This window comes from Leucoraja erinacea, unplaced genomic scaffold (genome assembly GCF_028641065.1).
Source record: "Leucoraja erinacea ecotype New England unplaced genomic scaffold, Leri_hhj_1 Leri_51C, whole genome shotgun sequence".
In the NCBI taxonomy this organism is placed as follows: domain Eukaryota; kingdom Metazoa; phylum Chordata; class Chondrichthyes; order Rajiformes; family Rajidae; genus Leucoraja; species Leucoraja erinaceus.
In genome coordinates, this window is record NW_026576421.1 from 239,501 (window position 1) to 265,548 (window position 26,048).

The following is a 26,048-nucleotide window of genomic DNA, read 5'->3' on the forward strand; positions in this document are numbered from 1 at the left end:
AGAACCAGTGTGAATGGGGGATTAAGGGCTGGCATAGACTTGGTGGGTTGAATGGCCTGTTGAGTCAGTATTGAAACAGTGGTAATGAAGGCTAGCATTTATCTCAAGAGGACTAGAATATAAAAACAGGGATGTAACACTGGGAATGGACACAAAATAGACATCTTTCTCTCCTGGGTAGACAAAAATGCTGGAGAAACTCAGCGGGTGAGGCAGCATCTATGGAGCGAAGGAAATAGCAGGGCAGCATCTATGGAGCGAAGGAAATAGGCAACGTTTCGGCCCGAAACGTTGCCTATTTCCTTTGGGTTTCGGCCCGAAACGTTGCCTATTTCCGTTGGGTTGCCTATTTCCTTTGGGTTTCGGCCCGAAACGTTACCTATTTCCTTTGGGTTTCGGCCCGAAACGTTGCCTATTTCCTTTGGGTTTCAGCCCGAAACGTTACCTATTTCCTTTGGGTTTCGGCCCGAAACGTTACCTATTTCGTTCGGGTTTCGGCCCGAAACGTTGCCTATATCCTTCGCTCCATAGATGCTGCTGCACCCGCTGAGTTTCTCCAGCATTTTTGTCTGCCTTTGATTTTCCAGCATCTGCAACTCCTTCTTAAAGATCTTTCTCTCCTGGCCAGGTGACTTCATACGAGGCGACGTGTATGAGGACCTTGTCAACTTCAAGGCTCTGAAAATCTACATGGAAGCACAGTTGGATGAGTACAATGCAACGCCCGGAGTGGTGCCGATGAGCCTGGTTCTATTCAAGGACGCCATTGAGCATGGTAACCCTACTTACTTTGGGCTTTTACATTGAACCAGCGAGCATTCGAATGGCCAGCGGCAGATCTCCTTGCCTTCCTCACAGGGCAGGGGATGATTCAGTGTTCAAAAGGGCTGCAAAACTATTGTAAACAGGTGCTCTAGATGTAGCATCTAGAGTTCCTTGGAACAGTGGTATCTGGATTTATCTCTGGAACTCTCTGCCACAGAAGGTAGTTGAGGCCAGTTCATTGGCTATATTTAAGAGGGAGTTAGATGTGGCCCTTGTGGCTAAAGGGATCAGGGTGTATGGAGAGAAGGCAGGTACGGGATACTGAGTTGGATGATCAGCCATGATCATATTGAATGGCGGTGCAGGCTCAAAGGGCCGAATGGCCTCTACTCCTGCACCTAATTTCTATGTTTCTATGGTATGAACATTGACTTTGGGGGAGTCCAGAACCAGGGGCCACACACACACACACACAGTTTAAGAATAAGGGGTAAGCCATTTACAACGGAGACGAGGAAACACTTTTTCTCACAGAGAGTGGTGAGTCTGTGGAATTCTCTGCCTCAGAGGGCGGTGGAGGCAGGTTCTCTGGATACTTTCAAGAGAGAGCTAGATAGGGCTCTTAAAGATAGCGGAGTCAGGGGAACGGGGTACTGATTGGGGATGATCAGCCATGATTACATTGAATGGCGGTGCTGGCTCGAAGGGCCGAATGGCCTCTACTCCTGCACCTATTGTCTATTGACTATTGATTCAGTGTTCAAAAGCGCTACAAAATAATTGTAAAGAGATGCTCTAGATATAACATCAAGCCAACTGGTCCTTGGAACAGTGGTATGGACAGTGGTTTCATGAAAGTCCCACTTCCTTCCCCCTCCCCACTCCCCCACCTTGGTCATCCTGCTACTGTTTGCATCTCTCTATCCCTGTTGCCACAGCCAACAACTCCACCCTCCCCGAGGCCATTCTTGTCGAACCTAGTTTTTGTTTTTGGCCTTCTCTATCTTTCATTTCCGAACCGTGGTTCCGATCCGAAACGTCACCTATTCCTTTTCTCCAGCGACACTGCCTGGCCCGCTGAATTACGGCAGCATTTTGGTGTCTTATCTATCTGTCTATCACGATGGAGCAAGCAGTGTCCACCTCTCTCTGCAGCCTTCTTCCTTCCTGAGCATTCGAGCTACTGAAACCAAGTCAGTCAGTATGCTGCTCGCCACTGTAATCCTGTAGAGAGAGGCTCGATGGAGTATTACATGTGTTGGAGTAACTCAGCGGGTCAGGCAGCATCTGTGGAGAACATGGATAGGTGACGTTTCACAGAGTGCTGGAGTAACTCAGCGGGTCAGGCAGCATCTGTGGAGAACATGGATAGGTGACGTTTCACAGAGTGCTGGAGTAACTCAGCGGGCCAGGCAGCATCTGTGGAGAACATGGATAGGTGACGTTTCACAGAGTGCTGGAGTAACTCAGCGGGTCAGGCAGCATCTGTGGAGAACATGGATAGGTGACGTTTCACAGAGTGCTGGAGTAACTCAGCGGGCCAGGCAGCATCTGTGGAGAACATGGATAGATGACGTTTCACAGAGTGCTGGTGTAACTCAGCGGTCAGGCAGCATCTGTGGAGAACATGGATAGGTGACATTTCACAGAGTGCTGGAGTAACTCAGCGGGTCAGACATGCAGCATCTGTGGAGAACACGGAGAGGTGGGGACTGTGCGTATTACAAGCGTTGGCCAGCCTGAGCTACAACCTGCCCTCTTCCTCCCGCAGTCACCAGGATAGTGCGTGTGATCAGCCAGCCGCGGGGCAACATGCTGTTGGTCGGGATTGGAGGGAGTGGGCGGCAGAGTCTGTCCCAGCTGTCTGCCTTCATTTCCGTCTACAACACCTACAAGATCGAGGTGACCAGGGTCTACCGTAAGCTGGAGTTCAGAGATGGTGAGTCAGCTTCCCTCTGTCTGGCACTGAATCACACAGTGTGGAAACAGACCCGTCAGCTCACACTGCCCACACCCACCAACATGCCCCACACCCACAAACATGCCCCACCCCACCCACATGCCCCAATCTCGGCTGGTGACTCTCCGGACAGATGAGACCGGTGGCGTCCGCTATCAATGATCTGGATGAAGGTGTGGTAAATTGGATTAGTAAGTATGCAGATGATACCAAGATAGGGGGTGTTGTGGATAATGAAGAGGATTTCCAAAGTCTACAGAGTGATTTAGGCCATTTGGGGAAATGGGCTGAAAGATGGCAGATGGAGTTTAATGCTGATAAATGTGAGGTGCTACACCTTGGCAGGACAAATCAAAATAGGACGTACATGGTAAATGGTAGGGAATTGAAGAATACAGTTGAACAGAGGGATCTGGGTATAACCGTGCATAGTTCCTTGAAGGTGGAATCTCATATAGATAGGGTGGTAAAGAAAGCTTTTGGTATGTTAGCCTTTATAAATCAGAGCATTGAGTATAGAAGCTGGGATGTAATGTTAAAATTGTACATGGCATTGGTGAGACCAATTCTGGAGTATGGTGTACAATTTTGGTCGCCCAATTATAGGAAAGATGTCAACAAAATAGAGAGTACAGAGGAGATTTACTAGAATGTTGCCTGGGTTTCAACAACTAAGTTACAGAGATAGGTTGAATAAGTTAGGTCTTTATTCTCTGGAGCGCAGAAGGTTAAGGGGGGACTTGATAGAGGTCTTTAAAATGATGAGAGGGATAGACAGAGTTGATGTGGACAAGCTTTTCCCACTGAGAATAGGGAAGATTCAAACAAGAGGACATGACTTCAGAATTAAGGGACAGAAGTTTAGGGGTAATATGAGGGGGAACTTCTTTACTCAGAGAGTGGTAGCGGTGTGGAATGAGCTTCCAGTGGAAGTGGTGGAGGCAGGTTCATTGGTATCATTTAAAAATAAATTGGATAGGCATATGGATGAGAAGGGAATGGAGGGTTATGGTATGAGTGCAGGCAGGTGGGACTAAGGGGAAAAAAGTTGTTCGGCACGGACTTGTAGGGCCGAGATGGCCTGTTTCCGTGCTGTTATTGTTATATGGTTATATGGTTATTATTGCAGCTCTGTATTGAAGACTAGCTCCTTGACTAAACTCTTGTCCCACTGCCAGGAGACTGGATAATGTCGAGCATCTCCCACAGTGAGGAGATGAGGAAGGGAACCCAACTTAAAGTAATTTATGTTGATTGAACTCACCTGCGTCTTTGCAGATCTGAAGAAAATTTACAAAGAGGCCGGGGTTTTAAATAATCCAACAATGTTCCTGTTCACGGACATGCAACTGGTGGAAGAGAACTTCTTGGAAGATATTAATAATATCCTGAGCTCAGGAGAAGTTCCAAATCTGTTTAAAGTTGATGAATTTGAGGAGGTGAGTCCATGAAACACAGTCCCGGTCGGTGTCTTTGAGGAGAGTGCCGTTGATGTGGTCATTCATAATATTCTCCACATCTAGATCAAAAATGCCCTGTTGGATGAAGCCAAAAATGAATCCATTCCTGAAACAAATGAAGGAATCTTCAATTTCTTCATGGAGAGAGTGAGAAGCAACCTCCACGTGGTGATGTGCATGAGTCCTATTGGAGACCCCTTCAGGTGAGAGCTCCCGCGATCAGTCTGTGTGCTCCAGTGTACTGCAGGCATGTTACTGCACTCAACTCCTTACTACTTGGTATTCTGTGGCCAACAAGTTCATGTCCTGCTCCCCACCTCCCGCACCTGATGTCATGGCGGCACAGTGATGCAATGGTAGAGTTGCTGCCTCTGGTGGTGCTGGAGACCCCTGTTTGATGCTGACCACACATACAGAGTGTATCCATTCTCCCTGTGACCGTGTGTGGGTTTCTCCTCCCAAACATGTGCGGGTCTGCAGGTGAATTGTCCCTCTTGTCCCTGGATAGACTTAGTGATTGGTGGTGCTGTATGTCCAAGATGTCCATCCCCAGTGACCACAACCCGATTACTCAGCACTGTCAGGCCCAAAACATCAACAATTCGCCACAGATGCTGCCTGACCCGCTCAGTTACCACAGCAATTTGTGTCTATCCCAATGTTTAAGAAACAGTTAGACAGGTACATGGATAGGACAGGTTTGGAGGGATATGGACCAAGTGGGACTAGTGTAGCTGGGACATGTTGGGCGGTGTGGGCAAGGTGTTTCCACACTGGTGTAGCTGGGACATGTTGGGCTAAAGGGCCTGTTTCCACACTGGTGTAGCTGGGACATGTTGGGCAGTGTGGGCAAGGTGTTTCCACACTGTATTATCACTGTATGACATGTTGTTTTGCTGTGAACTGTGTTGCAGGAACCGTGTACGTCAGTACCCAGCGCTGGTGAACTGCACCACCATCGACTGGTTCTCAGAGTGGCCCAAAGATGCGTTGCTGGAGGTGGCCGAACGATACCTGATGACAGTGGACCTGGGAGGAACAGAAGCGGTAAATGGCCCTTGTGTCTGAGTGGTCTGTGTGTACTGAACCGGGCTGTCCTGGGGGGTCTGTGTACTGAGCCGGGCTGTCCTGGGGGGGGGTCTGTGTACTGAGCCGGTCTGTCCTGTCCTGGGGAGTCTGTGTACTGAGCCGGGCTGTCCTGAGGGGTCTGTGTACTGAGCCAGGCTGTCCTGAGGGGTCTGTGTACTGGGCCGGGCTGTCCTGGGGGGTCTGTGTACTGGGCCGGGCTGTCCTGAGGGGTCTGTGTACTGAGCTGGGCTGTCCTGGGGGGTCTGTGTACTGAGCCGGGCTGTCCTGGGGGGTCTGTGTACTGAGCCGGTCTGTCCTGTCCTGGGGAGTCTGTGTACTGAGCCGGGCTGTCCTGAGGGGTCTGTGTACTGAGCCGGGCTGTCCTGAGGAGTCTGTGTACTGAGCCGGGCTGTCCTGTCCTGAGGAGTCTGTGTACTGAGCCGGGCTGTCCTGAGGAGTCTGTGTACTGAGCCGGGCTGTCCTGTCCTGAGGAGTCTGTGTGCTGGGCTGTCCTGAGGGGTTCTGGGTGGCAGCCTCATAGCGTCTCAGTCTATCATCGTCCATAGTCAAGAGTGTTTCATCGTCACATGTACTGGCAGCACGGTGGCACAGCGATAGAGTTACTGCCTCACAGTGCCATGGACCCATGTTCAACCCTGACTATGGGCGCTGTCTGTATGGAGTTTGCATGTTCTCCCTGTGACCTGCGTGGGTTTTCTCAGTCCGGGTGCTCCGGTTTCCTCCAGGGTTTTTCCCCTGTGACTGTAACGGCTGGGTTTTATAGGGAGTGGATGAGGATGTAACTGGATCTGGCCTCTACTGCACTGTCAGCCAGCGATAGGAATGATGGCAACATCCGATGTAGACGGTGGTCTCCCACCCTGTTCCCGCTGCAGGGGAGTCTAGTGTAGGGGTACAGAGCAGAAACACCGAGTCCATGCTGGCCAGCGATCACCGCACATTAACGCTATCCTACACTTTACACGTACACCAAGCCAATTAACCTACAAACCTCCCTCTGCTTCCCCAGCTACGCAACAACGTGGCACGCATCTTTGTCACCATGCATCGCTCGGTAAGTACCTACTCCCGGAAGATGCTGCAGGAGGTCAGGAGGCAGAATTACGTCACCCCCACCAACTACCTGGAGCTGGTGTCGGGCTACAAGAAGTAAGTGTACAGCGGGTAGTACTGATGCCCCATCCTGACCACATGGCAAGTCAAGTCAAGTCAAGTCAAGAGAGTTTATTGTCATGTGTCCTGAAATTCTTGCTTTGCTTCAGCACACCAGAACATAGTAGGCATGAATACAGAACAGATCAGTGTGTCCATATATCATTATATAGATGTATACACACATGAATACAGGATAAGGGGGAAATCCTTTAAAACCGAGATGAGAAGAACTTTTTTCACACAGAGAGTGGTGAATCTGTGGAACTCTCTGCCACAGAGGATAGTTGAGGCCACAGTTCATTGGCTATATTTAAGAGGGTTAGATGTGGCCGTTGTGGCTAAGGGGATCAGGGGGTATGGAGAGAAGGCAGGTACGGGATACTGAGTTGGATGATCAGCCATGATCATATTGAATGGCGGTGCAGGCTCGAAGGGCCGAATGGCCTCTACTCCTGCACCTAATTTCTATGTTTCTATGTTTCTATGAATAAATAAACTGATAAAGTGCAAATAACAGATAATGGTCTATTAATGTTCAGAGATTTGTCCGAGCCAGGTTTAATAGCCTGATGGCTGTGGGGAAGTAGCTATTCCCGAACCTGGTTATTGCAGTCTTCAGGCTCCTGTACCTTCTACCTGAAGGTAGCAGGGAGATGAGTGTGTGGCCAGGATGGTGAGGGTCTTTGATGATACTGCCAGCCTTTTTGAGGCAGCGACTGCGATAAATCCCCTCGATGGAAGGAAGGTCAGAGCCGATGATGGACTGGGCAGTGTTTACTACTTTTTGTAGTCTTTTCCTCTCCAGGGCGCTCAGGTTGTCGAACCAAGCCACGATGCAACTGGTCAGCATGCTCTCTACTGTGCACCTGTAGAAGTTAGAGAGAGTCCTCCTTGACAAACCGACTCTCCGTAATCTTCTCAGGAAGTAGAGGCAGGCGCTGATGAGCTTTCTTTATAATTGCGTCAGTGTTCTCGAAGCGGGAGTATGCACTGTATGGAGTTTGCATGCTCTACCTGCGACCGTGTGGGTTTTCTCCGGGTGCTCCGGTTTCCTCCCGCGCAGGTTGTTCCCCTGTGACTGTAACATCTGTAAAGATGTACAGGTTTGTAGGCTAATTCAGCGGGTCAGGCAGCATCTCTGGGGAAAGGAATAGGTCGACAAGTCTCGACCCGAAACGTCACCTATTCCTTCTCTCCAGAGACGCTGCCTGTCCTGCTGAGTTACTCCGGCTTCTTGTGTCTATCTTCGGTTTAAACCAGCATCTGCAGTTTCCTCCCTACACAAACAATCCCGGATAATCTCCCGGAGAGGAGGAGGTTGAATGGGTGGTGAACTTCCAACCTGATCTGACAACCTCTCTGCATCGCTTGAACAGCACCATAGTTACGGCACTATGTGTCACAGCCAGTGGAGAGCAAGTGGTCTAGTATCTCTAGTGGACAGCGGATCTGGGAATTAAGATGCACCAAGTTCTGGCTCAATCAACATATTCCCCCCCCCCCCCCCCCCCCCTCACCCCCCCCCCGCCACGTAAAATAAAGGCCACTGATGAATCACGAGAGGGCAGAAGATATTATTCAGTTGCACGCTCAGTATGAAACTGGGAGAACATTAAAAAAAACACTTTGCACAAAGAGCTGTGGGGCTCCTGAAGTGAGCTGCCGTTGTGAAGAAAACCTGGAGCTGAATTAAAGAATGATTTTGATCTGTTTAATGAGAGAACATTAAATCTCCCACAATTAGGTGGCCAGGTCCTTTCAAAGCTCTGCGTTTGGATCACAATTGCGTGGAGCTGAGAGGAAAATGCAATGTGATTCTCCGACTCCCCACTGCGTGGACATTGTGTAATAATGGTCGTGGTGCTGTTCAAACTAATCTGCATTGAGCAACTGCCAAATCACATTGTGTTTAAGAAGGAACTGCAGATGCTGGAAAATCGAAGGTAGATAAAAATGCTGGAGGAACTCAGCGGGTGCAGCAGCATCTATGGAGCGAAGGAAATAGGCAACGTTTCGGGCCGAAACCCAAAGGAAATAGGCAACGTTTCGGGTCGAAACCCGAAGGGTTTCGGCCCGAAACGTTACCTATTTCCTTCGCTCCATAGATGCTGCTGCACCCGCTGAGTTACTCCAGCATTTTTAGGCAACGTTTCAGCCTATTTCCTTTGGGTTTCGGCCCGAAACGTTGCCTATTTCCTTTGGGTTTCGGCCCGAAACGTTGCCTATTTCCTTCGCTCCATAGATGCTGCTGCACCTGCTGAGTTACTCCAGCATTTTTGTCTACCAGACCATCACACAAACCAGCCTCATATTTTGCTTAGAAACATAGAATCATAGAAAATAGGTGCAGGAGTAGAGGCCATTCGGCCCTTCGAGCCTGCACCATTCGCCATTCAATATGATCACGGCTGATCATCCAACTCAGTATCCTGTTCCTGCTTTCTCTCCATATCACTTGATTCCGTTAGCCCGAAGAACTAAATCTAACTCTCTCTTGAAAACATCCAGTGAATCGGCCTCCACTGCCGTCTGTGGCAGAGAATCCCACACATTCACAACTCTCTGGGTGAAGAAGTTTTTCCTCATCTCAGTCCTAAATGGCCGACCCCTTATTCTTAAACTGTGTGTGGCCCCTGGTTCTGGACTCACCCAACATGGGGAACAATTTCCCTGTATCTAGCCTGTCTAATACTTTTATATGTTCTATAAGATCCCCTCTCGTCCTTCTAAATTCCAGTGTATACAAGCCCAGTCGACCCATTCTTTCATCATATGACAGTCCCGCCATCCCGGGAATTAACCTGGTGAACGTATCAAGTCAAGTCATTTTTATTTCTATAGCACATTTAAAAAAGAACTCTTGTTGACCAAAGTGCTTTACATTGGTGGAGGTACTAACTTTATATGTTGCATGCTAGCCAGTCAGTGGAAAGACAATGTATGTTTACAATCCAGCCTGGATGTTGTGCCCTGCCCTGCCCCACCCTGCCCTGCCCCGCCCTACCCTGCCCTACCCTACCCTGCCCCACCCTGCCCTGCCCTACCCTACCCTGTCCTACCCTGCCCTGCCCCGCCCTGCCCCCTGCCCTGCCCCACCCTACCCTGCCCTACCCTACCCTGCCCTACCCTACCCTGCCCTACCCTACCCTGCCCTACCCTACCCTGTCCTACCCTACCCTGCCCTACCCTACCCTGCCCTACTCTACCCTGCCCCACCCTACCCTGCCCTACCCTACCCTGTCCTACCCTACCCTGCCCCCTACCCTACCCTGCCCCACCCTGCCCTACCCTATCCTGCCCTGCCCTACCCTGCCCTACCCTGCCCTGCCCTACCCTACCCTACCCTGCCCTGCCCTACCCTGCCCTGCCCTACCCTACCCTGCCCTACCCTGCCCTACCCTGCCCTGCCCTGCCCTACCCTACCCTGCCCTGCCCTACCCTGCCCTACCCCGCCCTACCCTGCCCTACCCTGCCCTGCCCCGCCCTACCCTACCCTGCCCTACCCTGCCCTACCCTGCCCTGCCCTACCCTGCCCTGCCCTACCCTACCCTGCCCTGCCCTACCCTGCCCTGCCCTGCCCTACCCTGCCCTGCCCTACCCTACCCTGCCCTGCCCTACCCTGCCCTGCCCTACCCTGCCCTACCCTGCCCTACCCCGCCCTGCCCTGCCCTACCCTACCCTGCCCTGCCCTACCCCCTGCCCTGCCCTGCCCTGCCCTGCCCTGCCCTACCCTGCCCTGCCCTGCCCTACCCTGCCCTGCCCTACCCTGCCCTACCCCGCCCCCTGCCCTGCCCTACCCTGCCCTGCCCTGCCCTACCCTGCCCTGCCCTACCCTACCCTACCCTGCCCTGCCCCACCCTGCCCTGCCCTGCCCTGCCCCGCCCTGCCCCGCCCTGCCCTGCCCTGCCCTGCCCTGCCCTGCTCTGCCCTCCCCTGCCCTGCCCCACCCTGCCCTACCCTGCCCTGCCCCACCCTGCCCTACCCTGCCCTGCCCCGCCCTGCCCCCGCCCTGCCCTGCCCTGCCCTGCCCTGCCCTGCCCTGCCCTGCCCTCCCCTGCCCTGCCCCACCCTGCCCTACCCTGCCCTGCCCTGCCCCGCCCTGCCCTGCCCTGCCCTGCCCCGCCCTGCCCTACCCTGCCCTGCCCTGCCCCGCCCTGCCCTGCCCCACCCTGCCCCCCCCCTGCCCTGCCCTGCCCCACCCTGCCCTGCCCTGCCCCACCCTGCCCTGCCCTGCCCTGCCCCACCCTGCCCTGCCCTGCCCTGCGCCGCCCTGCCCTCCCCTGCCCTGCCCTGCCCCACCCTGCCCCACCCTGCCCTGCCCTGCCCTCCCCTGCCCTGCCCTACCCACCCTGCCCTACCCCACCCTGCCCTGCCCTACCCTGCCCTGCCCTACCCTACCCTACCATGCCCTGCCCCCGCCCTGCCCCGCCCTGCCCTCCCCTGCCCTCCCCTGCCCTGCCCTCCCCTGCCCTGCCCTCCCCTGCCCTCCCCTGCCCCGCCCACCCCTGCCCCGCCCGCCCCTGCCCTGCCCTGCCCTGCCCTGCCCCGCCCTGCCCTCCCCCGCCCTGCCCTGCCCAGCCCTGCCCTGCCCTGCCCAGCCCTGCCCTGCCCTCCCCTGCCCTGCCCTCCCCTGCCCTCCCCTGCCCTGCCCTCCCCTACCCTGCCCTACCCTCCCCTCCCCTCCCCTGCCCCCCCCTCCCCTACCCTGCCCTCCCCTCCCCTGCCCTACCCCTACCCTGCCCGTCCTACCCTGCCCTGCCCTGCCCCGCCCCGCCCCGCCCCACCCTGCCCTACCTGCCCTGCCCTGCCCCACCCTGCATCGTTCCATGTTCCACGTTGCTGTTCCCCAGGCTACTGGAGGAGAAGCGGATCGAGATCAGCTCCCAGGCCAACAAGCTGCGCAATGGCTTGTCGAAGATCGACGAAACGCGTGACAAGGTGGAGGTGATGTCCGTGGAGCTGGAGGAAGCCAAGGTGAAGGTGGCCGAGTTCCAGAAGCAGTGTGAGGAGTACCTGGTCATCATCGTGCAGCAGAAACGAGAGGCCGATGAACAGCAGAAGGTGGGCATCACCCATCACCCATCTGCCATCGCTGATCGCCCATCACCCCATCCCCCCCATCCCCCCCATCCCATCATCACCCCCCAACACCCATCCCCCATTCCCCATTCCCCATCACCCCATCCCCCCATCATCATCACCCCCCCCCCCCCCCAACACCCATCCCCCCATCGCTGATCGCCCATCACCCATCCCCCCCATCACCCCATCATCATCCCCCATCACACTTCACCCATCACCCATCCCCCCCATCACCCCATCATCATCCCCCCCCACCCCCCCAAACCCCCATCCCCCATCACCCTTCACCCATCCACCATCGCTGATCGCCCATCACCCCATCATCATCCCCCCACCCCCCCAACCCCCATCCCCCATCCCTGGTCGCTGGTCGGCACGGACTCGGTGGGCCGAAGGGCCTGTTTCAGCGCTGTATCTCTAAACTCCTGGTAACCCAGTACTCTGTGTCTACTGTGCCTTGGTTGTAACCCACTGTGTTGTGTTTGCGGCCTCATTGAGCCAAACCTCACTGTGTGTTGTGTCCTTACAGACCGTCACCTCGCACAGCGAGAAGATCGCCGCTGAGGAGATTAAGTGTAAAATAATGGCGGAGGGAGCCCAGAAGGAGCTGGACGAAGCCATGCCAGCACTGCAGGATGCCATGAGGGTAGGGCACGCGGGCACAATGTGGGCACATCCATGGGTCTGGTGTGGACCTGCCCCATGAGGGTAGGGCACGCGGGCACAACGCCGCCTCATCCTTAGGTCTGGCGTGGACCTGGCACCAAAGTCCGGGTTCCCACCTCTTCGTTCTATGGGAGCGGCTTCCCATTCATAAGAAATAGCAGCAGAATGAGGCCATTCGGCCCATCAAGTCTACTCACCCACTCAATCACGGCTGATCTATCTCTCGCTCCAAACCCCATTCTCCTGCCTTCTCCCCATAACCCATGTCACCCGCACTAATCAACAATCTATCTATCTCTGCCTTAAAAACATCCACTGACTTGTGGCCTCCACAGCCGTCTGTGGCAAAGAATCCCACAGATTCACCACCCTCTGACTAAGGAAATTCCTCCTCATCTCCTTCCTAAATTCCTCCTCATCTCCTTCCTAAAAGAACGTCCTTTAATTCTGAGGCTGTGCCCTCTGGTCCTAGACTCTCCCACTAGTGGAAACATCCTCTCCACATCCATTCTATCCAAGCCTTTCACTATTCTGTACCTTTTCACCGCTCCATAGTGGAGATGTTGACCAGAGCCTGCCGTCATTCATTGCATGGATACCAAGTGCACACAAGACCATGCACTGAACCTGTAGCATGGAAGGGAGGACTATTTCATCTATGCTGCTCTGCCAAACCAGGCGGGGACAAGGGCTAGTTTCAAATCACATTCAAAGCTTCATGGTCAGTTTAGTGTCTGTGTACCAACGGGTACAGTGGAACAGGAATTAACGTAGAACTGATGTGAGAGCAAGGTGCATTGAGCATGTGCTGGCTCCATTGAGGGCTTCCAATCAGTTCCCCCTCCCTACACGGTCCCCACAGACTGCTAATTATCCTCGTATCGATGTCATTCCCTCTTGAAAGATGTTGCAGAATCGACCTCAACGCCCCTTGCAGCTCACACCAACCCCTGGTTCAGAAAAACATCCTTCTCTCTGGAGCGAATCCCACTCCCACCCACCCTGCTTTCCACAAGGGATCTCTCTCTCTGTAACTCCCTGCTTCACTCATTCACACAGTGATACAGTGTGGAAACAGGCCCAACTTGCTCAATTCTCTCATTTCACATAACCTGCTCCCTCTCAGTCCCTCCATCCATCCTGATTGCCCCACACTTTCCCCTCTCTCCCCCTCCCCTTTTTTCCCACCCCACTCCCCCCTCCCCTCCCCACCTCCCTCACTTGATCCAATTCTCCGCCTTCCTTTCCGATAGGATTCCACCCTCACCTGAGCGCCCGTCTCTCTCTCTCTCTCTCTCTATTCCAGGCGCTGGAGTCGTTGAATAAGAAGGACATGACTGAGATCAAGTCGTACGGCCGGCCTCCGATCCTGGTCGAGACGGTGATGCAGGCAGTGATGATCCTCCGTGGCTCGGAGCCCACCTGGGCCGAGGCCAAGAAAGAGTTGGGTAAGAGGCCAGTGCCGCTGGTACGTTATAGATCAGCTGGTGTTGCCAGGCTTGCACTTTGGTTACGGTGCCAGTCGCCAAATGGCGGCAGGTGGGAACATTAGTGGTCAGTCAGGAACCCCCATGAAGACACGGGCCGTAGATCGCTGTGTCCATCCATCCCCAATGGCCATTGACCGCTGGCCAATGGGTATCACCACACCGACTGATGTCCAGTGGGTGTCACCAATAGTGACTGAACATTGGTGGCCGTTTGTCATCACGGTGAGTGTCTACTGCCCATTGGGTGTCACGGCTCTGTTGATGCAACAGGTGGACGTGGGCCATTGACGGGACTGGTCGTGTGTCAATGTGTGGGGGGCAAGCTGGGCGGGGGGGTGCCAGAGTTTGATCATTGACCAGGTGACTCCTGTTTTACAGGTGAGCCCACCTTCATTAAACAGCTCATCAACTTTGATAAAGACAACATTTCAGACAAGGTGTTGAAGAAGATCGGAACGTACTGCGCACAGCCGGACTTCCAGCCCGACATTGTGGGCCGTGTGTCAGTGGCAGCCAAGTCCCTGTGTATGTGGGTGCTGGCCATGGAGGTAGGTGTTGCACATACCCACCCCCTGCCCTGTCTCCCACTGACGGCCCCCTCCAATCACACACCCACCCCCCGCCCTGTCTCCCACTGATGGCCCCCTCTACACAGCCCGACATTGTGGGCCGTGTGTCTGTGGCAGCCAAGTCCCTGTGTATGTGGGTGCTGGCCATGGAGGTAGGTGTTGCACATACCCACCCCCGCCCCGTCTCCCACTGACGGGGCCCTCCATGTACCCCACCCCTGCCCTGTCTCCCACTGACGGGGCCCTCTACACAGCCCGACATTGTGGGCAGCCAAGTCCCTGTGTATGTGGGTGCTGGCCATGGAGGTAGGTGCTGCACGTACCCCACCTACGCCCTGTCTCCCACTGACGGGGCCCTCCATCTACCCCACCCCCCCGCCCTGTCTCCCACTGACGGGGCCCTCCATCTACCCCACCCCCCGCCCCCCGTCTCCCACTGATGGCCCCCTCTACACAGCCCGACATTGTGGGCCGTGTGTCAGTGGCAGCCAAGTCCCTGTGTATGTGGGTGCTGGCCATGGAGGTAGGTGCTGCACGTACCCCACCTACGCCCTGTCTCCCACTGACGGCCCCCTCCATCTACCCCACCCCCTGCCCTGTCTCTCACTGACGGCCCCCCTCTACACAGCCCGACATCGTAGGCAGCCAAGTCCCTGTGTATGTGGGTGCTGGCCATGGAGGTAGGTGTTGTACGTACCCACCCCCACCCTGTGTCCCACTGACGGCCCCCCCCATCCATCTACCCCACCCCCTGCCCTGTCTCCCACTGACGGGGCCCTCCATCTACCCCCACCCCCACCCTGTCTCCCACTGACGGCCCCCTCCATCTACCCCACCCCCACCCTGTCTCCCCACTGACGGCCCCCTCCATCTACCCCACCCCCCTGCCCTGTCTCCCACTGACGGCCCCCTCCATCTACCCCACCCCCACCCTGTCTCCCACTGACGGCCCCCTCCATCTACCCCACCCCCACCCTGTCTCCCACTGACGGGGCCCTCCATCTACCCCACCCCCACCCTGTCTCCCACTGATGGCCCCCTCCATCTACCCCACCCCCTGCCCTGTCCCCCACTGATGGCCCCCTCCATCTACCCCACCCCCTGCCCTGTCTCCCACTGACGGCCCCCTCTACACAGCCCGACACGTGGGCAGCCAAAGTCCCTGTGTATGTGGGTGCTGGCCATGGAGGTAGGTGCTGGACGTACCCCACCCCCACCCGCATCTCACTGACGGGGCCCTCCAATCACACACCCACCCCCCGCCTCCCACTGACGGCCCCCTCCACCCACCCACACCCCCCAACACATTAACACTATCCTACACACACTGGGGACAATTTACAATGATACCAAAGCAATTAACCTGCAAACCCACAAGTCTTTGGAGTGTGGGAGGAAACCGGAGCACCCGGAGATAACCCACGCGGTCACAGGGAGAACGTGCAAACTCCGTACAGACAGCGCCCGTAGTCAGCATTGAGCCCGGGTCTCTGGCGCTGTGAGGCAGCAGCTCCACCCGCTGCACCACCGTGCTGCTCAGGGCATTACAATTGGGGCCAAGGAGTTTGGTGAATGAGAGGCTAAAGTTCTACTGATGCCCCTTATCGCACTTGTAAGGATGCAGAGAGAACATCCAGACTCATCCAGCTCAGTCCTGTGTACCGAGCTACAGTGACAGGGGTGAGACTGGTCCACGATCATGCTGCTGGCCTTGTGGAGGCAGCGTGAGGTGTAGATGGAGTCAATGGAAGGAGTAAATTGGAACGACACCTCTATATCCTAGCAGATGGCTCTGTCTATCGATGGTGGTGTACTGTGTGTAACGTGCTCCCTCTGTGTGTAGAGTCCTGTGTGTAATGTGCTCCCTCTGTGTGTAGAGTCCTGTGTGTAACATGCTCCCTCTGTGTGTAGAGTCCTGTGTGTAACATACTCCCTCTGTGTGTAGAGCCCTGTGTGTAACATGCTCCCTCTGTGTGTAGAGCCCTGTGTGTAACATGCTCCCTCTGTGTGTAGAGTCCTGTGTGTAACATACTCCCTCTGTGTGTAGAGTCCTGTGTGTAACATTCTCCCTCTGTGTGTAGAGTCCTGTGTGTAACATGCTCCCTCTGTGTGTAGAGCCCTGTGTGTAACATGCTCCCTCTGTGTGTAGAGTCCTGTGTGTAATGTGCTCCCTCTGTGTGTAGAGTCCTGTGTGTAACATGCTCCCTCTGTGTGTAGAGTCCTGTGTGTAACATGCTCCCTCTGTGTGTAGAGCCCTGTGTGTAACATGCTCCCTCTGTGTGTAGAGCCCTGTGTGTAACATGCTCCCTCTGTGTGTAGAGTCCTGTGTGTAACATACTCCCTCTGTGTGTAGAGTCCTGTGTGTAACATTCTCCCTCTGTGTGTAGAGTCCTGTGTGTAACATGCTCCCTCTGTGTGTAGAGTCCTGTGTGTAACATGCTCCCTCTGTGTGTAGAGTCCTGTGTGTAACATGCTCCCTCTGTGTGTAGAGCCCTGTGTGTAACATGCTCCCTCTGTGTGTAGAGCCCTGTGTGTAACATGCTCCCTCTGTGTGTAGAGCCCTGTGTGTAATGTGCTCCCTCTGTGTGTAGAGTCCTGTGTGTAACGTGCTCCCTCTGTGTGTACAGCCCTGTGTGTAACATGCTCCCTCTGTGTGTAGAGTCCTGTGTGTAACATGCTCCCTCTGTGTGTAGAGCCCTGTGTGTAACATGCTCCCTCTGTGTGTAGAGCCCTGTGTGTAACATGCTCCCTCTGTGTGTAGAGTCCTGTGTGTAACATGCTCCCTCTGTGTGTAGAGTCCTGTGTGTAACATGCTCCCTCTGTGTGTAGAGTCCTGTGTGTAACATGCTCCCTCTGTGTGTAGAGTCCTGTGTGTAACGTGCTCCCTCTGTGTGTACAGCCCTGTGTGTAACATGCTCCCTCTGTGTGTAGAGTCCTGTGTGTAACATGCTCCCTCTGTGTGTAGAGCCCTGTGTGTAACATGCTCCCTCTGTGTGTAGAGCCCTGTGTGTAACATGCTCCCTCTGTGTGTAGAGTCCTGTGTGTAACATGCTCCCTCTGTGTGTAGAGTCCTGTGTGTAACGTGCTCCCTCTCTCTGTCTCTCCGCCGGCAGCTGTACGGCAGGCTGTACCGTGTGGTGGAACCCAAGAGGCTGCGGCTGAACGCAGCTTTGGCACAACTGGCGGAGAAACAGGCGTCTCTTGCGGAGGCACAGGCAAAGCTAAAGGAGGTGCGTGTGCGTGTGCATGTGCGTGATGGTTGCCTGCCACTGTGGGCCACCCGGCCACAACCCAGCGTCTCCAATGTCGGCACCTTCTCAGAGTCATAGAGCACGGAAACAGGCCCTTCGGCCCAACCAACCCACCCCATCCACTGGTCCATATCCTATCCATGTACCTGTCCAGGTGTTATGATAGTAGCACCTGCCTCAACTACTTCCTCTGGCAGCTCGTTCCAAATGCCCACCAACACTTGAGCAGACAAAGTTACCCCTCAGCTTCCTAAAATTCCCCCCCCCCACTCATCTCAACCCTATGTCCTCTTGTTCCCGACTCAGGGTAAAAGACTGTGCATCTACTTATACACCTCGATAAGACCACCCCTCATCCTCCTGCGCTCCAAGGAGTAAACTCCCAGCCTCTTCCTGTAGCTCATCTCCTGGTCATCCTAACCCTCCTCGTCCATCCTCTCTGCACCCTCTCCAGGGTAACCAACCTCTCTCCTGTGGCATTCTTCAACAAACAACTGTTCAGCAAATGACTTTATGCTCGTCCTCCAGATTGTTGCCTCCAAGTCCCTCAGTCACATTGAGCCTGTGCCCTGCCTCACTCTTCATCCACTGGGCATTGGACGATGTGTTTCCCACACCACAAATGGAATGGCCATTCATCCCACAGCATGTGTGCTGGCCCTCTGAAACTGCTCGCCCTTCAGTCCCACTGCAGTCCCCCTGCTCTCTCTCCCCACATCCCTGGAGGTTTTCCCTTTCTAATCTTGATCCAATTTCCCTGTGAAAGCTCCATTGAATCAGCTTCCACCTCTCTTTCAGGCATTGTGCTCTGATTACAATTGCTCACTAGGTCTAATTACAACTTCAGGCTAAGTTAGGAGAGTTGCATGCTGTTTGTTTTGGTAATGTGGTGCAGTTGTGTTATTAACCCCATCGGTTACAGGCAGCCCAAAGCAACAAAGGCTTCTTCTGCATCTTAGTTGTGTTTAATTTACAGATGCAATAGACAACAGGTGCAGGAGTAGAGGCCATTCGGCCCTTCGAGCCAGCACCGCCATTCAATGTGATCACGGTTGATCATCCCCAATCAGTACCCTGTTCCTGCCTTCTCCCCATATCCCGTGACACCGCTATCTTTAAGAGCCCTATCTAGCTCTCTCTTGAAAGCATCCAGAGAACCTGCCTCCACCGAGGCAGAGAAATCCACAATTCTTCATTCATAATTCCACAGAATTCATTCAGGCCCTTCGGCCCACCGAGTCCCCGCCGACCAGCGATCCCCGCACATTAACACTATCCTACACACATACACGCACACACACACACACATACACACACACACACACACACACACACACACCCACACACACACACACACACACACACACACACACACACACACACACACACACACACACCCCACCACACACACACACACACACACACACACACACACACACACACACACACACACACACACACACTTTACACATACACCAGGCCAATTAACCTACAAACCTGTACGTCTTTGGAGTGTGGGAGGAAACCGAAGATCTGGGAGAAAACCCATGCAGGTGACGGGGAGAACGTGCAAACTCCGTACAGACAGCACCCGTAGTCAGGATGGAACCTGGGTCTCTATAAGGCAGCAACTCTACTGCTGTGCCACCATCAGGTTTCTCCCTTCCTCAGGTTGCCGAGAAGCTGGAGATGTTGAAGAAACAATACGATGAGAAACTGACTCAGAAGGAGGAACTGCGCAAAAGGTCGGAGGAGATGGAGATCAAGCTGGACCGGGCGGCCAAAGCTGCTGTCCGGCCTAGCGGCAGAGAAAGCCCGCTGGGAACAAACCGTGAAGGTAAGCGGCAGGAGTGTTTTATTGTCATGTGGTCCGGATAGACCATTCTTACTTGCAGCAGCACAACACAATAGAATGATAGAAACATAGAAACATAGACAATAGGTGCAGGAGTAGAGGCCATTCGGCCCTTCGAGCTTGCACCATTCGCCATTCAATATGATCATGGCTGATCATCCAACTCAGTATCCCATCCCTGCCTTCTCTCCATACCCCCTGATCCCTTTAGCCACAAGGGCCACATCTAACTCCCTCTTAAATATAGCCAATGAACTGGCCTCAACTACCCTCTGTGGCAGAGAGTTCCACAGATTCACCACTCTCTGTGTGTGAAAAAAAATGATTTTCTCATCTTGGTCCTAAAAGATTTCCCCCTTATCCTTAAACTGTGTGGCCCCTTGTTCTGGACTTCCCCAACATCGGGAACAATCTTCCTGCATCTAGCCTGTCCAACCACTTAAGAATGTTGTGACTTTCTATAAGATCCCCCCTCATATGGGAGCAGAGTCTGTGTAGGAAGGAACTGCAGATGCTGAATTCAACAGAAGATAGACACAAGATGCTGGAGTAACTCAGCAGGACAGACAGGCAGCATCTCTGGAGAGAAGGGATGGGTGACGATTCTGGGTCGAGACACTTCTTCACACTAGTCAGGGGAAAGGGAAACATGAGATATAGACGGTGATGTAGAGAGATATGGAACCAATGCAAAGAAGTAATGATGATAAAGGAAACTGGCCGTTGTTGGCTGTTTGCTGGGTGAGAACGAGAAGCTGGTGCAACTTGGGTGGGAGAGGGAGTACAGGAGTTAGAGAAATCAAACTGCCCAGGTGGTTACATCTGTCGTTCAACACCTCACCCCGTGCCATGTCTCTACTCTGTGCCAGGGGCTGGACACTGACATGGGCTACTTGGTTGGCGACTGTCTGCTGGCATCTGCCTTCCTCTCCTACATGGGCCCGTTCCTGTCCAACTATCGCGAGGATATTGTTGCCGACATCTGGATGAAGGAGGTGAGTGAGAGCCTGACCTTCACCTCTCTCCCTCTCTCCCTCTCCCCACCTCTCTCTCCCCCTCTCCCTCCCTCTCCCTCTCCCCCTCCTTCTCTCCCTCTCTCCCTCTCTCCCTCTCCCCCTCTCCCCCTCTCCCCTCCCTCCCTCTCTCCCCCTCTCTCTCTCCTTCTCCCTCCCTCTCTCCCTCTCCCCCTCCCTCTCTCTCCCTCTCTCTCTCCTCTCTCTCTCTCTCTCTCTCTCTCTCTCTCTCTCTCTCTCTCTCCCCCTCTCTCTCCCCCTCTCTCCCTCTCTCTCTCTCTCTCTCTCTCTCTCTCCCTCTCTCTCTCCCTCTCTCCCTCTCTCTCTCTCTCTCTCTCTCTCTCTCTCCCTCTCTCTCCCTCCCTCCTCTCTCTCCCTCTCTCTCCCTCCCTCTCCCCTCCTCTCCCTCTCCCCCTCCCTCTCTCCCTCCCTCTCCCCCCAGCTCTCTCTCTCTCTCTCTCTCCCTCTCTCCTCACTCTCCCCTCTCTCTCTCCCTCCCTCTCTCCCTCTCTCCCTCCTTCTCTCCTCTCTCCCTCTCTCCCTATCTCCCTCTCTCCCTCTCTCCCTCTCTCCCTCTCTCCCTCTCTCTCTCCCTGTCTCCCTCTCTCCCTCTCCCTCGCTCCCTCTCTCCCTCTTCTAGGCACCAAGGCTAGCCCAGCCAATAGTTGGGAAAGTGAATGATAGGAGCAGAACTAGGCCATTCGGCCCATCTTGTCTATGCCACCATTCAATCATGGCTGGTCTACCCCTCCCTCCTAGCCCCATTCTCCTGCCTTCTCCCCACAACCCCTGATACCTGTACTAATCAAGAATCTATCTATCTCTTTCTTGGGGAGGGGGAGGAGAGGGTAAAGGGGTGGGAGGATGAGAGGGGGGGGGGGTTGGGAGATAGGGGAGGGGGTCGGGAGGGGGAGGGTGGGAGGAGGGGGTTTGGAGGAGGGGGGAGGGGAGGGGGAGGTGGAGAGGGGGGGGGAATGGGAGAAAGGGGAGGGGGAAGGGAGGAGAGGGGGGGAATGGAGAGAAAGGGAGGGAGTCAGGAGGAGGGGGTCGGGAGGAGGGGGTCGGGAGGAGGGGGAGGGTGGGAGGAGGGGGTCTTGTTCCTGCTCCAGGTGAGGTGTTGAGGTCACACTCCCCCCCCCGTGCCGTTGCCCACAGGTGAATATCCGGGCCGTCCCGTACTCGCCCGAGTTTGACTTTGCGCACTTCCTCTCCAACCCGACCACGGTGCGAGACTGGAACATCCAGGGGCTGCCGACAGATGCCTTCTCCACCGAGAACGGAGTCATCGTGACCAGGGGCAACAGGTACAGTGGCAGCCACCTCCGCTGTGGTCGATGCAGCCTAACGTGTCGTTCCTCCACTCGTAGAGTGATACAGTGTGGAAACAGGCCCTTCAGCCCAACATGTCCCACACCAGCCCAACATGTCCCAGCTACACTAGTCACAGAGTCACGGAAACAGGCCCTCAGCCCAACATGTCCCGGCTACACCAGCCCAACATGTCCCAGCTACACCAGTCACAGAGTGATACAGTGTGTAAACAGGCCCTTCAGCCCAACATGTCCCCGCTACACTAGTCCCAGAGTCACGGAAACTTGCCCACACCCAGCCCAACATGTCCCATCTACACTAGTCCCAGAGTGATACAGGGTGGAAACAGGCCCTCAGCCCAACATGTCCCACACCAGCCCAACATGTCCCACACCAGCCCAACATGTCCCAGCTACACTAGTCACAGAGTCACGGAAACAGGCCCTCAGCCCAACATGTCCCGGCTACACCAGCCCAACATGTCCCAGCTACACCAGTCACAGAGTGATACAGTGTGGAAACGGGCCCTTCAGCCCACCTCCGCTGGAGGTTTGTAGGTTAATTGGCTTCTGTAAACTCTCCCCAAGTGTGTCGGATGTAAAAGTGGGATAACATAGCTCTAGTGTGCGGGTGATCACTGCGGGCCGTGCATTCGTTGGGCTGAAGGGACGGTTTCCTCCCTGTGTCTCGAAGCAGCCTCACGTGTCTGCATAACGTGTCTGCTATCGCCTGCTCTCTTGCCTCCTCCCACAGGTGGCCTCTGATGGTCGACCCACAGGGCCAAGCACTGAAGTGGATCAAGAACATGGAGAATCTCAAGGTAGGTGCGGCATCTGTCCCAACCCTGGCTGTCATTTAGTTTAGTTTACCGTAGAGATAAGCACCTAAACCAAACCACACTAAAACCCGAGAATTCACTGTTCATACTGTTGGCTTGTGGATATTAAGTTGGGACTACAGATGCTGGAGAATCGAAGGTACACAAAAATGCTGGAGAAACTCAGCGGGTGCAGCAGCGTCTATGGAGCAAAGGAAATAGGCAACGTTTCGGGTCGAAACCCGAAGGAAATAGGCAAAGTTTCGGGTCGAAACCCAAAGGAAATAGGCAACGTTTCGGGTCTATTTCCTTTGCTCCATAGATGCTGCCGCACCCGCTGAGTTTCTCCAGCATTTTTGTCTACCTTGTGGATATTTAACCTGGAGAAGCATATGGTTAAAAAGTACATTTACATCCATCCTTCACAGGAATGAGTTGAGGAGTGAGATTCAACGCTGGGTTGTCACGGAGTGAGCTGGATGCATTCCAGCCCAGACCCTGAGCTCAGAGCAGGGACATTACGGAGAGGGCACACCACCATCTGCTGCTTATAACTGGCACTGCAACTCACACACTGCACTGCCTCTCCTCACTTACATCATAGCAAACCTCCCCACCCTTCCTTCATCCTTGTCCCCACACGGACCGAGCTACATCTACAATGGTGGGGAGTGTGTGTGTGATGGACTGGGCTACATCTACAATGGTGGGGAGTGTGGTGTGTGTGATGGACTGGGCTACATCTACAATGGTGGGGAGTGTGGGACTGGGCTACATCTACAATGGTGGGGAGTGTGGTGTGTGTGGGACTGGGCTACATCTACAATGGTGGGGAGTGTGGTCTGTGTGTGTGATGGACTGGGCTACATCTACAATGGTGGGGAGTGTGGGACTGGGCTACATCTACAATGGTGGGGAGTGTGGTGTGTGTGTGGACTGGGCTACATCTACAATGGTGGGGAGTGTGGTCTGTGTGTGTGATGGACTGGGCTACATCTACAATGGTGGGGAGTGTGGGACTGGGCTACATCTACAATGGTGGGGAGTGTGGTGTGTGTGGGACTGGGCTACATCTACAATGATGGGGAGTGTGGTCTGTGTGTGTGATGGACTGGGCTACATCTACAACTTTCTGTGATTTCTTGCAGTCTTGGACACACATATACACACACACACACACACACACACACACACACACACACACACACACACACACACACACACACACACACACACACACACACACACACGCATACACACAGACACACACACACACACACAGACGCACACACACACATACGCACACACACAGACACACATACGCACACACACACACACACATACGCACACACACATACGCACACATACGCACACACATACTCACACACACACACATACGCACACACACACACACACACACACATACGCACACACACACATACGCACACACACACACACACACACACACACACACACACATACACACACACACACACACACACACACACACACACACACACACCACACACACACACATACGCACACACACACATACGCACACACACACACACACACACACACACACACACACACACACACACACACACACACACACACACACACACCACACACACACACACACACACACACACACCACACACACACACACACACACACACACACACACACACACACACACACACACACACTAACCCCGTTGCTGCCTCCTCCACAGGGGCTGAAGCTGATAGATTTCCAGATGAGTGACTACATGCGTGTGTTGGAGAACGGAGTACAGTTCGGTTCGCCGGTCCTCCTGCAGAACGTGCAAGAAGAGCTCGACCCATCACTGGGCCCCATCCTCAACAAATCAGTCACCACAGTAGGTCTGTACGGTGATCCATCACACCGACACACAGCCCTTCGGCCCAACTCATCCATGCCAGCCCCATCTCAACTAGTCCCACCTACCCGCAAACAGGCCCATATCTATCCCATCCAAGTGTATTTTAAATGTTATTATGGTACCTCTCTTAGCGATCCCCTCTGGCAGCTCATTCCATAATTCCATATATAGAAAATAGGTGCAGGAGGAGGCCATTCGGCCCTTCGAGCCTGCACCACCATTCATTGTGATCATGGCTGATCGTCCCCAATTAATAACCCGTGCCTGCAATCTCCCCATATCCCTTGACTCCACTAGCCCCCTAGAGCTCTATCTAACTCTCTCTTAAATCCATCCAGTGACTTGGCTTCCACTGCCCTCTGTGACAGGGAATTCCACAAATTTCACAACTCTCTGGGTGAAAAAGTTTTTTCTCACCTCAGTCTTAAATGGCCTCCCCTTTATTCTAAGTTTGTACCCGCCAACCCCGTGTGAACAGCTTCCCTCTCTCACCTTAAACCTATATCCTCGGCTTCTTGACTCCCCTACTATGGGGGTGATATCAATCCTATCACCACCTAGAGAATGGCCTTGACCTACCATCTATCTACCTCATTGGAGACACAGACTATCTTTACTGTGCATCAAACGTTATAGCCTTCATCCCGTATCCATGCCCGATTGTAATCATGTATTGTCTTTCTGTATACTGGATAAGCACAAGAAATAGCTTTTCACTGCACCCCGGTACACATAGAAACATAGAAACATAGAAATTAGGTGCAGGAGTAGAGGCCATTCGGCCCTTTGAGCCTGCACCATCCGCCATTCAATATGATCATGGCTGATCATCCAACTCAGTATCCTGTACCTGCCTTCTCTCCATACCCGCTGATCCCCTTAGCCACAAGGGCCACATCTAACTCCCTCTTAAATATAGCCAATGAACTGTGGCCTCGACTACCCTCTGTGGCAGAGAGTTCCAGAGATTCACCACTCTCTGTGTGAAAAAAGTTCTTCTCATCTCGGTTTTAAAGGATTTCCCCCTTTATCCTTAAGCTGTGACCCCTTGTCCTGGACTTCCCCAACATCGGGAACAATCTTCCTGCATCTAGCCTGTCCAACCCCTTAAGAATTTTGTAAGTTTCTATAAGATCCCCCCTCAATCTCCTAAATTCTAGAGAGTATAAACCAAGTCTATCCAGTCTTTCTGGTCACATGACAATAAACTGATCTGAACTAAACTAAACTAAGTCTGAAGAAGGGTCTCAACCCGAAACGTCACATATTTCCTTCGCTCCATAGATGCTGCCTCATCCACCGAGTTTCTCCAGCATTTTTGTCTACCTTCGATTTTTCCAGCATCTGCAGTTCCTTCTTAAGCTAAACTAAAGTTGGTTAGTAAACTACACCAAATGCTAAAGTAACAGCGGGTCAGGCAGCATCTCTGGAGAAAAGGAATAGGTGACGTTTTGGGTGGGGACAATAGACAATACACAACGGGTGCAGGAGTAGAGGCCATTCAGCCCTTCGAGCCAGCACCGCCATTCAATGTGATCATGGCTGATCATCCCCAATCAGCCATGTTGAGACCCTTCATCAGACGGAGAGTCAAGGGGAGGGAAGCAAGAGGTATGGGAAGGTCCAGACCAAAGCAGAGCCTGCATGGATGACTGGGGA

General features: G+C 54.0%; 1 protein-coding gene across 1 annotated transcript in view; it reads left to right on the top strand.

Moving 5' to 3' along the window:
• Positions 1-26,048, top strand: part of dnah2 (dynein, axonemal, heavy chain 2) — a 130,114-nt gene that overhangs the window by 84,259 nt on the left and 19,807 nt on the right. The window contains 17 exon segments of the mRNA XM_055630719.1: positions 629-775; positions 2,537-2,704; positions 4,004-4,164; positions 4,249-4,388; positions 5,100-5,232; positions 6,284-6,423; positions 11,280-11,490; positions 12,041-12,157; positions 13,484-13,625; positions 14,046-14,215; positions 17,350-17,466; positions 19,159-19,269; positions 19,271-19,324; positions 20,212-20,337; positions 21,511-21,659; positions 22,420-22,486; positions 24,219-24,369. Of these exon segments, the coding sequence (XP_055486694.1) occupies positions 629-775; positions 2,537-2,704; positions 4,004-4,164; positions 4,249-4,388; positions 5,100-5,232; positions 6,284-6,423; positions 11,280-11,490; positions 12,041-12,157; positions 13,484-13,625; positions 14,046-14,215; positions 17,350-17,466; positions 19,159-19,269; positions 19,271-19,324; positions 20,212-20,337; positions 21,511-21,659; positions 22,420-22,486; positions 24,219-24,369 (2,304 nt within the window).